We start from the raw sequence: 13,628 nt of genomic DNA on the forward strand, positions 1-13,628 counted from the left end.
GTTAATATGGATATCTGTATTCGTATTCAATTCTAATATGGAAACTACACAACCGTATTCACTTCATCTGATTTTCGTATTAAGAAAGATGTTTAATATTCGACAATATTTGTATTCATGAACAACAATATACCCTGTAAAAACATCTAGAACTTATATCTATGACTAGTAATTAATGTAAGGCCCCGTTTGGATCCTTGGAATTGAATTTATTTTAATAATTATAATTTGGACACATATTAATTAAGCTAATATGGTTGTACATGGATTATATTTGTATATTATTGTTGGCTATAGGAAAGAGATACTTATGTGTTGCATTTCTGTCGTAGGGGGACGAGTTGAAGAGCATGTTACAAGTTGCAAAATAGAAACATAGAATGGTGATCTATAGAATCAATTTTTATCTCCCACCTTATGAATTTGAGATAGGCTTATACTTGAACTTTGAAAAGTGGTGGAATGTCAAATTCCAAGCCAAATAGCCTAATTTATTAAGTAGATTTCAATTCCTCCAAACGAAGGATCCAAACGGCCCCTAAATGATATCAATTTTAATATAGCAAATGGTATGCAATGTTTAAACTATTTAAAACTTATGTATATGGCTAATAACATTATGATGTAAAGGTTAATTTTAATATGGCTAATCATATTAATTTTAAGTACTGGCTAATCATATTAATTTTAAGTACTTTACTTATTGATGCATTGATGAAATTATTTTTATATATTCTAAACTACTTGTTATTAAATATTTATTTCAAGTTTTATTGATTCTTGACATATTTAACTATTGAAATATTTATTAAATACATATTTTATGAGTCGTCGTTATCTCCATGTGCTATATAATTATATTCTCTAAATGCAAAATAATTTTGTTCTACTAAAATCATATACAAGCATTATCTTCAAAATCTAGTAGATATCGGAATATGAATCCGAATTTGAGATATCTATTTTGTATCCATATCCGATAATATCCGTATCGGTATCCGGATTTAGAATTAAAATATGGTAAATGTGGATTCATTCCTAATTCATCGACCCATTCTCATATGAGTTGAAACAACTCCTGTCCAGCAATAATATAGATTCTGAATTTAAGATGTATTAATGAGTTGTGTTATAACACATGGGCACCCCCCGTCCACGCAACTTACGCGTTCCTGCCATGCAAAACCTCTCCGTCGCCCTCGCTGTCTTTTTTTCAGCCGCCCACAAAGTACCCACCCATCTACGTGAGTTTCTTCTCCACGCGCTTCCGTAGATGGTTTCCATATCTAATCGAGTGCACGGAGATTATTTCCGTATCACGGTGTGTATCCAATGTCTCTAGATTGCTTGGCTTGTTTATAGTGTAGACATATAGATAAACAGCACTATTCTCTTTTAGTGATAGACAGTGTATCGATCTGACAACGAGTCAGCTCATCCAATGTACTAGTTCTAGTTGTACAAATTTCCACTTCATCATCTGTTTGAACCTAGAGAGCACCGACTTTGCTTACTCAGCAAGTTACTGTTGTTCTAACCCGAACTATACCGGTGCGCGTTGAGATGGACGATGTCCTTGCCTGCCATTAGGACAGTAAGGGTTGCTTCTCTGTTAAATCTGCATACCGGGTGCACAGAGTGGTAATGAGGCGAAACCAGCAGGCTTGAAGACTTGAGGAGGGGGGGGGGGGGGGGGGGGGGGGGGGGGGAGCTGAAGGAAGGGGAGATTTCTGGAAGAAATTGTAGAAACTTGACTATATGCCAAAGGTGAAGCATTTCCTACGGCGTTTGAGTCACAGCACCCTGACTTTCCGGAGGGTGCTACAGAGAAAGGGTATGAAAATTGACACAAACTGCTGCATGTGTGGGAGATTTGACGAAGATGGCGGCCACCTCCTGTTTAAGTGCAAGAACGTCAAAGAAGCATGGCGAGCACTGAACTTGGAAGTGGTACGGTGTGACCTTGCTCAAGCGGAGACGGCAATGGATATGATGGAGAAGGTGCTGAAACTAGAAAGACACAGAGCACGGTTGTTCTCCTCCTTTGGCTATGGTGGGATGAACGAAACAAATGGAGGGAGGAGGGAAAAAGAAGAGCAGGCGTGGAAGTGGCATACATAGCAGCGGCGTTGTCTGACAAACTGCATCAGAGGACTCTGAAACTGCTGTTGTCGGAATCCCGTCAGACATCCAGGTGGACAAGGCCAAGCGATGGGGTGCTGAAACTTAATTCTGATGGCGCGTTCCTGATGCAGACCGGTGAAGGAGGCTGGGTGTTCATCATCAGAAACCACTTGGGCGCCGTGCACAAGGTGGGAGCGGGAAGGGAGATGTTTCTCCAAAACGCTTTCCATGCCGAGCTCTTGGGAAGTCTGGAAAGCCCGGGGATGGCGGCGTCGGTGGGAATAGCGCACATTATCCTTGAGACGGACGCAAGCACAGTGAAGACTTCCCTGGAGGGCGATAGATTACCACCTGTCCCCGTTTGGGGGTCTGATCACCGAAATAAAGTAGCTAATGGCATCTGAGTTCGTATCATGTATTGTTTTCGTTTGTCCTCGAGTCTGTAATAAGCTGGCTCATGAACTAGCGTCTTTCGGTTGTATGTTGCCTAGTGGCTCTCATGCTACTTGGGATGCTGAACCTCAATACCTCGAGGAGTTGGTGTCCAGCCAAGAGTAATGAAAGCTCTGTTTCAAAAAAATGATATTTTCTTTGATAGAGCAATTTCTTATGTATCTACTCAAACTCGAACCGGCAATGGGAATAACAGAACAAAATAAATAAGATTTTGTAAATTGCAAACTGGCTAACATGCCATGGCCTATTATATTGGCCTCTTCTTATTTATTGACCCTGAAGCGCATGCGTGGTTTAAATTGTTTGCCGCGCTCCATTTCACTTCTCAACAACAACCTTACCTTCTCTTTGTTCCATGAGCCTTGTCTATGGGATCCAAATCCTCGGTCGCGCTCATCGTAACTGATCCTTTCCAGCTCGATGCAGTTCCACTGTTTTGTGGCATTATCATGACACGGGCAACCCCCAAACGGCCGTCTCCTTTCTCCACCAGGACACCAACATCTGGTCGCATATGTATAGGTGAGACAACATAATTGTTAGGCAACAAAATGGTTGAATAAACTTCAGAAAATGGACTTGAAAATTTAGAACTACTCTTTGCGGCGGCCGTGTTCGCTTGAACTTACCAGCCCGGCTTATCAGGCATGGTATAGTGTTTTTCTCTCACAACAAAACAGCAGCAGCAGTCGGCTTATAAGCCGCAAAAACTATCATCCGAACCGCTATGAATGTTCAGAAAAACAGAGGCGTCCACTAACAATGACACAATAATACAAGGACGACTACTACTCCCTATCAATATTGGTGCGCCCTAGCATAGTTTTTTTCCCCCTCGGAGCTTGCCGTCACTCCCACCTGCCATCTAGCTAGGAAGTTCACCAAATTGGATCTCTAGACACTTTTTAGATTTGGAAATACTGGAAGACAGACCAAGCAATAATGGAGATTCTGTTTTGGAGGTTTTAGTGTAATTTAGTGTGTCGGGTTGCTCAGCCATGAATGTGTTCGATGAAGCTCATAGAACACGTCCATGGACGTGACGCGGAGACGTGGAGTTCTGGGCCTGCTTTTTATATTTTTAGGTAAATTATTATTAATGATTGACAATGGCAACAATTAGCCCTCTATTTTTTTCGCCACATGGAATACTCGTTTTTTAAAACTATTGAAGATGCTCTAAGTAGAGCCGGCCCTAGAGGGGTGCTGCAGGCGAGACACATGTAGCCTAGGCCCTACTTATGTAATACACTAATACTCCTATAGCCCATTAGCCAATATGGAATTTTCAACATCCATGCCTACCCTTCGCAAATTCTAACATGCGGCCGGTCGCCTGCTGTTTCGTCCCATTTTTATTTTGGCCCCTTTTTTAAAAAAGTTTGTCACAAATATGCCCCTCGAGGTATGTTTTCAAAATCTATACCCTCAGCTTGGCGCCATAATTATTGGCGCCGAGATTACACGTCTCGGCGCCAGAGCATTTGGCGTCGAGCTTCCTCGGCCACGTCGGCGTTGACGCAGACGTGACGGTGACATGGTAGTCACCTCAGCGTCGGGGTTATTGGCGCCGAGCTCAGCGTCAAGATCTATGGTGCCGAGGTGGTGTTTTACCTCAGCGCCCAACCTTCCTGGCCGAGGCTTCTTCCTCTTCTTTTTCCTCCCTCTTGGGTTTTTGCTCTCCTCACTTTGCCCTACCTCACGAATCGACATATTGGACCTTAGAAACTTTGATTTGATCGATAGATCTTCGAGAGCAAGGTATCTTCGCTCCCCTCCTAGTTTTTTTCGCATCGATTCAGTATATATTAGTCGAATTTTTCAACCTAAGAATCATCATTGCTTAGGGTTTCATGCAATTTTTAATATTTGTATTATACAACCATAGGATGCCAAGGCATGAAAAAGTTAGCAAACCAAGGTAACCTCAATGCATGTTGTTATATTATGGGTTCATTGTTGTGGATCAAATAGAAAACCCTAGGTTTAGGGTTTAATGTTAATTGCTTTCGGTTCTTAGAACGAAATTGGTTAAATTGTAGATATGGCCGGATGACCGAAAATGCCTTTGACCCATTGCCTCTGCCTAGTGGTGTTTCAGTGCCCATGTGCTTTTGCGGCGATCCTTGCAAGGTAGCCAAATCCGATGAAGAGGACACGTATAGGCAGATGTATTGGATGTGTTCTAATTTTACTTTTGAGCCTACACTTCGTCAGCGCCGCATTAACAAGATGGTGAGGAATTAATGTTGTGTAATAATTATTTTATGTCATATGAAATCTTGCACGATTGTTTTGTTTTGTAACAATTGCATTTGTTGCAGACCCCTCTACCGCTCTGTGATTTTGAGCAGTGGATCGACACTAAGATTAAGCCTAAAGACAAGGAATGGATACAGAAACTGTTGCGGTGGGAGGCAGAGGACAAGGAGATGATGGAGAAGAGACGCAGAGAGGAGGCTGTAGAAAAGGAGCACAAGGAAGAGGAGGAAAGGAGGCGTGTTGTTGCATATAGAGAGGAGAGGGAGAAGAAGCTTGAGTGTGCACGCCGAGCAAAAGCAGCGATGGAAGAGAATCCCGATGCCCTGAGGAAGGGAAAGTGGCCTCGTTGCACTCAGTAGTCTCCATGACTTGCTAGTTCTATGGTTTATTCTTGAACAATGTTGTCTACCGTTGGACTTTTCATTGTGTTGTCATGTAATGCACTTTAAGTATGGGCATACTTAGGTCATGTACTGCGTTATTTAGTTTGTCGGCATGTACTTCTAGTATTATTGTGTTATTTAATGTGTCATAGTATTGGACTTTTCATTGTGTTGTTGTTTTTATTATCTGTGGTCATAATATTCAGTTTAATATTGCAGACGTAGTGAAATGAGATCACGTACTGCAAATAAAATCTAATGAAGTATGACATTATATAATTCAACACGCACAACACACAAAATGGCATGTGAGAACATGTACCAAATTAGGGTACAAAGGTCCTGAACTAAACCTAACATGGCATCGGTAATTGAAGCGAACAACAAGCACATGAAATGGCATGTGAGAACATGTACCAAATAAGGGTACATAGTTCCTTCGACTAAACCTAACATGCCTTAGATAATTAAACCAAACAACAAACACATGGATGTGCCATGTGAATAAGATAGGGTCATCCAAGTAGTGTGGCCACATAGCAAATTGTGTTGCACCTTCTCCATAGTAGCCTCCCATTATTGATGGTGGTGGTGGCGGGGGTGGCGGCGGAGGCCCCTTGTTCTTGTGATTAGGGTAGGTGCAATATAGATCATTGCAGAGTGCCTCCTGTGAACCTGCACCATTGTTGTTGTCGTCGTCTTCGTCTTCCTTGTAACCACTGCTAACTTTCCTTTGTAGATCGAAGATATGGTTCTACAGGTAGTAGATGTACTGCTGATGCGGATAAATTGGTCGAGGATCGACCCACCTAGTGAACCCACAGTTTTCATTGAAAAGTAGTTGTAGCTGCTCATACCCATCCTCCTAGTCCCTATATATCATCTTCCATGCTCGCTGCTTAGCCCTCCAAGCTTTATCATAAGTTATCACATAACTGCCATACAACGCCTCAACGGTACTGATAATTGTCCAAACCTTTATGTTGGGTTCTCCCTGCAATATTTCCATCAACCACTTGGCAATGAGGGTAGATGTCAACTATCAATGCTTCAGTGTGAGCACATGGTCAGCACAATTATGTGGCCTGATAACTTTTGTGATCTTCCACTTTCCGGTGATCTTTTGCTTCCTTGCACAAACCATCCGTGGGCAGCGTTCCTTGTTGCACACAACTATGTAACGGTGCTCCGCATATGAATGTAAGACCTTGTAAGGTCTCTTTTGTATCATTACAAACGCCTGCAGCCACCTCTTCGATGCGGGGAGGTCCTTGAATACCCTACCCTTCTCAATTACCATGTTAGGGCAGGCCTCAAGAGCTTCTAGCAGCTCTTCATCATGTCCTTGTGCACACGCTTGATCGAAATGAGCAAGATCACTGAACTCGTGAACCCTTGGATCATGGTGGCCGGGAAAGATACGCCTCAACATCTCAAAGTCACTCTCCGTCAGCTCTCCAACAGGACAATTATCATCAGAATCAAGAGCCTTTGTCATCTCATATGGCTTTGAATCATTCATAATTTCAACACTATTGGAGCCATGGAATCCATCTCCACAGTGCACTTACGCAGCAACAGGGGGCACATCCATATTGTTAGGAATGTCTCCTACAACATAAGTAGAAATACGAGAAAAGAATGAGAAAATTGGATGTAAGGAATGGGGTAAGCTCCCAATAATGATGCAGATAAGACACTTACTCGGATGATTCTGTGTCAAAGGGATCTTATGAGGAGGATCTACCACAACATCATGAGTCCGACAAGCATCTCCAACAACCTCATTGGGGGCAGATTGAGCATCGAAAACCGTATGTGCAACCTCTACATCCATATCAGATTCCGAGATGGGAAGGTCAAAGTGTGCCTACTGACCCATTTCTAGGGAAAACCCATGAGGGATGCGATCAAGTACCACCCGACGCACAACCACATTCAAACTTTAGAACTAGCTCTTCATAGCCGATCTCATATAGTTCTTCCACTTATCCGTACACCCAATTGGGATCATCTTCCTTAGGATGTTAGGAGGGTAACCTAGGTAAAGTACACCCTCAATTGTGATGCCATCATCTCCATGGCAATGTAGCTCCTTTCCGTGCCCTTGCAACCAACTCAATGAATGAAGGTTTCTCATTGAATAATACAAGCACGCTTTCCATATCAACAAACTTAACATATCCATAGCGATCTCTTTCCATGGTGCCTCCATGATATATGCTCACTAGGTTGTCCATCTATTAGTTCATACACAAATTCAAACAAAGATCATTTAGTCCAAAGTAGTTTTATATAGTACCAATCTAATACATACTAACTAACTACAACCTAAGTAAATAGGTTAATAACTAAGTATATAGATATAATCTAGTAACTAAATAGCTAAATCCCACCTAAATAACTAAATATATAACTAGCTATCTAACTATATCTATGTACCTATGTATCTATGTATGTATCTATCTACATACCTATCTCACTAAGTAAATCAACTACGTACGTCATTACATTTACTAGTAAGTACCAAATAATCAAACTAGAGCTACAATTTAAGCTAACTAAGTACCTACATTACATATTCACAAATTTTATCTGTTCAACGAATGCAACGAACGGAGCAGGCGGCGTTGGAGGTGAAAAGCACTAGCCGAACTTGCCGGCCATGGCGGGTGCTGCGGCCTAGCAGCCGGACATCATCCCCTCCCCTCATCCCTTTCCAAGGTCTGCCCTCGGCACTTCGAGGGCCAGCGGTAGCGATCGAGAGGCCAGCGGGGAGGGGCCGACTCGTGGACACCGGAGCAGGGGCCGGGGTCGTGCTCGGGCGGAGCAGACCTACCGCGCGGACAACATGATCGATGACAAGGTCGCGGTGCGCCGGGAGTAGGAGGACGGGGTCGGCGGGCGGATGGGATCGGCAGGCGGGCGCGGCACAGTGCGGACGGCTGGGCATGGTGGCATGGGCGGCCGTGGCTGTAGCGCGACACGATGGGCGGGCCGTGGGGCGTGACAAAAAAAGCTGCGGCGGGGGCAGCGCGCGAGCAGCAAGGTGGGGCGGTGCGTGGGGGGCTTGCCGGGCCGGGCTCGAAGCGACTGGCGTGGGCATGGTTGTGCGGCACCGATGGCGGGCGGGCTCGGGAGTCGCACGAACGAGAGAGAAGGAAAGAGGAAGAGGAAGAGGAAGAAGAGAGAAAGGAAAGGGAGCCCACATGTCATGCAGGCACGGCGCCAAAGATGTAGGCGCCGAGCTCGACGCCAAGATCTACGGCGTAAAGCTTGATGCCAAGATCTATAGCGTCGAGCTGGCTGCCACGTCTGTCTCGGCGCTAGCATGGGCACAAGACCTAGGCGTCAATTACTATGGCGCCGAGACGTGTAATCTTGGCGCCAATTGTTATGGCGCCGAGCTGAGAGTATAGATTTTGAAAGTATATCTCCAGGAACATATTTGTGATAAACTTTTGGAAAAGGGCCAAAAACAAAAAAAAAACAAAAAAATCGGCTGTTTCGCGCGACGCGGGCCAGCTGACGCGCTCAGCCCACGCAACCCGGCGTGCCGCTCCCATGCAGCCCACGTGCGCGGGACAGCACCCATTTCCGCTCGTCACGTAGAGGCGTACAGCAACAGGAGCTCGCCAACACTAGTTTTTTCTGATTTCCTGCCTGTTGCCTGTGTCGGTCCAAGGCTGTCTGTACTGAGATGTATGTGATGAGATTCCAGAAATTGATGGATATCAGATTGATCACTTTTCCACGTAGTTCATTCCGTAATTTCAGTCTTTAATTTCCTTTTTTATTTTTGTTCTCAATTCAGTTTTAATTTTTAGGTTTTTAGTTTTTTCTGGTGTTTTTTTAGTTTCAGTTTTCAGTCAAGTTTTTTTTTTATTTTTTTTAGTTTTATTTCAGTCATCCTTTTAGATTCGAATGTCTTCCTAAATCATACATATTAGTTGCATCACCTATAATGTATAAGTTATCACAAAAAGATAGTCATTGCACACATAAGTTGCCACAAAATAATTTTGCCCCCCACCCCTCAGCTTGTGCAATAGCTTATATTTTTAAATAATTTGACACCCCCACACAAGTTGTACTTATTATAGTATTACATGGTAGTAACTTCTTTTGATATCTCTCCCCCAAGCTTATGCATAATATGCAATAACTTTAGTATATTTTTAGAGTAACAACTTTAATTTTACATGATAGTAACTTCTTGTGATTTTTTTGCCCCGCGAGCTTGTGCATACCATGTAAAAACTTTATTATATTTTTGGAGTAGGAAGGTTAGTATTACATGGTAGCAACAACTTTCATAAATCTCCTAGCAATTTTTTACACATAAATTGCTATTGAAATAAAATTCTTTGAAACATAGGTAAGTGGGGTTCTAGTTTTGTTCGTCTTATCACATAGAACACACCGGTGCAGGCAGAATTAAAAACAAATACATTATTAAAAAATTATAGCCATTCAAAGAAATTGTTGTGCTTTTTTTTTGTTTGTCTCAGCTGACGTCACACCTGCTGAAAACGGAAAATTGGTCTGGGGCTCTGGGCGCCTGGCAGAGGAGTGGAGTGTCTCGGTGGCGCGGAGGGGTCGCGCTCTCTCCTAAAGCATGACGGTCGCGCGTTAACGTGGCGCCCTACCCTTGTCGTCCTCCACAAGTAACTCAGCCCTTGGGTCCATGCATGACCTTGGATCTCCGGTGGTGATTGTGGCCATGGGCATCCAACAGCGGCGAGCGATCCAGGGCCTCTATGGCTAGATCCAATCCTCCGACTGGTTGTATTTAGATTTGTCACCTTTGTGTCTGGCATAATGTTTATGTAGTATGGATGTGTTGCTAGGAAAGGCTCCACATGATTCTCGAGTTGGAGGCGTAGAGCCTGCAAACGCCACTGTCTAAATTGTTCTTGGTGGCAACCCTTTTCTCCAAGGTGGCAAGCAGTGAGTAGCGGAGGGCGACTAGAGACGCAAGCGGTTTTATTCGCAAACCCACAAATAATCTTAGGATATATTTGGAATATAGAAATAACTATGAATTTCCTGAATTCCAAATAAGCCCTCAATTTTTATGGGTTATACAAATAACTTGTAGAAACTAAGCCTATTTGTGAGTTTGTGGACAAACCCTGCCGTTTGGATATTGGGATATGGGGGTGGGATAGGGATAGGGAAATGAATGAATGGCTATGATTAAATGAGGTGTAAAGAACGGATGGTTAGGATACAATATCTCCTTATCTTATCCCAATCCCAATTCCCATCCCCACCCTATCACGATGAAAGCGAAGAGGGAGAGAGAGTGGAGAGATGCGGCAAAAGAAGCCTTCGACCATAAGCTGATTCTTTTGTATCCTTAAGAATTTTATTTAGTATCTTTAAGAATTACCTTTGTCAACAAACGAATGCAATTCTAAGTGCATTCTTAGTTACGTGTCAAAAGTTTGATCAAATATATAGATAAAATATTATATTTATGACACCAAATAAGTATGGTATGAAAAGATATCTTATGATAAATCTAATGATACTTATTTAATATTATAAATATTGATATTTTTATTTATATAGTTATTCTAACTTAAGATACTTTAACTTAGTATTGTGCTAGAATTGTATTCTTCTATGGACAAAGAGAGAGCTCTAGCAAGCTAATCTAAACAAAGCCTTAGACCATTGATAATGATACCCTCACGGTGTTCAGAAGTACAGACATGGTGCTTCACGGGCCTGTGCGCTATGGCCTAACAGCACCAGCTCTCTAATCTCTCTCAAAAAATATCTCCTCCAGTTCCCACCAAGGGTCATCCTCTCCACTCCACTCGTTCACGGCTCCTCTATCGCTCTCTATCTCAAAAATATCTCCTCCACTCACCATGGAGGGTCATCCTCTCCACTCGTTCCATGGCCAGCAGCACATTGCTCAGCATCCCTGCCAACGCGTGAACTCCACACTGCCACGGGCGGGCCCTATGCCTTCCTCCCAATCACATGCCCTCATGGTATAGTTGTGGTTCTCGCGCCCTGCATAGTGTGTGCTCGTCCTGCCCCCATGGGTCCACGCCGTGCCAGCCGCAGGTGCTCACCCCCTGCCCTCCTGCTCGCCAGGGGTTCTCACAGCCTCGCGTAGGTGGTGCTCGCCCGCGCAGTGCTCGCCACTCCGCTGGCACATCGACAAGCTCGATGTGTCGCCACCATCCTCGATTTGCGCCATCGTCAAGCTCCACAACGATGAGCTCCATTCGTCCAAGCAACAAGGTGATATTGCGCTGAAAGCGCATGTTACAAGCATATGTTTCAGATGTTTTAGAGATATATGTTGCAAGTGTTTTAGATGGATGTTGCAAAAGTAGATCGGGATGTTGCATATGTGGCAATGGTTGTACAATTGCATATGTGGCAATGGTTGTACAAGTATGTTGCAAAGGTAGGTTCCCAATGTTTCATCTGCGTTTTCAGACGTATATTGTAAGTGTTCTTATCTTTATGTTGCATATGTTTTACACATATGTTGCAAGTATTTTATCAGGATGTTGCATATGTTTCACACATTGTAAGCGTTTCATCTGAATATTGCATATGTTTTTCAATGGCTACACGCGTGTTTTCTTGGTGTTTCAGACATACGTTGCAAGTGTTTTAACTATTTCGGACGTATGTTGCAAATGCTTCATCTAAATGTTGCAAAAATAGATTTGGTGTTGCACATATTGCAGTGGGACCCATCTATCGTAGTCGTCTACTGCAGCCGCTAGACCTGCCTACATGCATGTGGATGTGGAGGGGGCACGAGCCATAGGCACGGGAAACGGTGTGGGCGCAGGTTGAGACGTGGCCCTGCATGGGCGCACGAAGGCGTGGGAAATGGCATGGCACGGGCCCTCACGTGAGCAGGCGCAAGCGTCGGGCGGACGCAGCAGCATGCCTATGCGGGAGCGGGCGTCCGGACACGACGTCCGGACGCTAGACCTGTTATTGGACCATACGCAGCGGGACTCTGGATATCCAAATCGTTTAGATCATGTTTGGAAAGCAGAAAATTCACATGATTTGCACACAAAAATCATAGAAATCAGTTTAGTTTTGTAGAAATAAACGCAGGATCAGAAAAAAAAAATCCGAATTCTAAACAGGACCTCAGTGTGAAACAGTCCAGTGATGCATTACCTGGGACATCGGAATTGGAAAGTGACCAGAGGAGAAGGCCGCAGAGGAGCACGACGACGGGGATGAGATGGACGAGGGCGCGAGCGAGGTCGGCGCGCGAGGCATCCAAGGCCTCCTTCTTGGCCAAGTCCGACCGCGGGTCATAAGTCGGCAGCTGGTCCACGTCCATCACGCCCGCCGTCGAGCTCAGCCCCGGCGCCGCCGCCCCGGCCGACGGCGACACGGACGACGACGACGACTGCAGGTAATAGCTCGATGACCGGTGCATCTTCTCTCCTCCCTCTCTATCTCCTCTTTAGTGGATGCGCACTACTCTTGTCTCGTCGTGTGCGGTATGGTGGCGTGCTATGGCTATGGAGTCTTAGAAGCCTCTTGTGCTGCGTCGCGCTAGCAGCTGGCTGGCTTCGCGCAGGTGTCGCTGGCATCTTCCCGCCGTGCCCGCGCCATTGCCAAAGCATGTCAGCATGGGTCCTTACTACTTAATGTTAGTGATGCTGATAAGTGGACACTGGGCGTCACACTCTATTCTATATATAGAAAAATAGGCCATCCAATCAGGCATTTTGAATCGTTCTAACAAACGCTTCACTTCGCTAATGCACGGTTTACTATATGTTGATGAGCACTACCAGGGTAGCACCATATAAATCAGGCTGTTTATGTTGAAAGTAGCATTGCAGAGAAGAGAGAACAAGCTTGTCCTTCATTCTTCGAAGTAGATTTGGCCAGGGATGAGAGATCTAGAGCTATGATAGTCCATGAGATCGCCGTGACTCCCTGTTATCCCAATCGATAATGATATATGATGGTCGTCCGGACGGGAACGGACGCACCCAAAGCCGCGCCGAACCGACCCACCCCTGCCGCACGCCGTCTCCCAGACGCGGTCTCCTGCACTCTTCCTTATCCTCTCCTCGCTCACTCCGCAGTTGTTCCTCTCCATTCTACTGCAGCCCCGCCCGCCGGGACGAACGCCGCGCCCAGTTCGCTGCCGCCCCGCCCGCCCGCCGACGCTCCCTCCCTCCTGCGACTCCATTGGTACCCCGCGCCCCTAGCAACACGGCTCCCGCTCCTCCCACCGGAGACGAGGACGATGGCGGCGGCTCCGACGATGTAGGTCGATTCTTCTCTGGATCTGAGCCCTCCTCCTCCACCTTCTCTAGATCTGAGCGCTCCTCCTCCTCCTTCTCTGGATCTGAGCCCTCCTCCTCCTCCTCTTCTTCCTCTAGA

The 13,628-nt window shown here is 45.0% G+C and overlaps 1 protein-coding gene across 1 annotated transcript; it reads right to left on the reverse strand.

Moving 5' to 3' along the window:
* Positions 1-2,712: 2,712 nt before the first annotated feature.
* Positions 2,713-12,813, reverse strand: LOC136452387 (uncharacterized). The gene is made up of 2 exons (XM_066453000.1): positions 12,399-12,813; positions 2,713-3,084 (listed from the first exon to the last, which is right to left on the reverse strand). The coding sequence occupies exons 1-2, from the start codon at positions 12,664-12,666 to the stop codon at positions 2,918-2,920; spliced, it is 435 nt and encodes a 144-aa protein (XP_066309097.1). The 5' UTR covers positions 12,667-12,813; the 3' UTR covers positions 2,713-2,917.
* Between the last annotated feature and the right edge of the window lie 815 nt (positions 12,814-13,628).

This window comes from Miscanthus floridulus, chromosome 5 (genome assembly GCF_019320115.1).
Source record: "Miscanthus floridulus cultivar M001 chromosome 5, ASM1932011v1, whole genome shotgun sequence".
NCBI lineage: Eukaryota > Viridiplantae > Streptophyta > Magnoliopsida > Poales > Poaceae > Miscanthus > Miscanthus floridulus.

What these genes read in the sequence shown, in the direction of transcription:
- LOC136452387 (XM_066453000.1), bottom strand. Translation starts at nt 12,666, where the DNA reads ATGCACCGGTCATCGAGCTATTACCTGCAGTCGTCGTCGTCGTCCGTG. An exon ending in TTCCAATTCCGATGTCCCAG is followed by an intron (nt 3,085 to 12,398) that starts GTAATGCATCAC and finishes ATATGCGACCAG; the next exon opens with ATGTTGGTGTCCTGGTGGAG.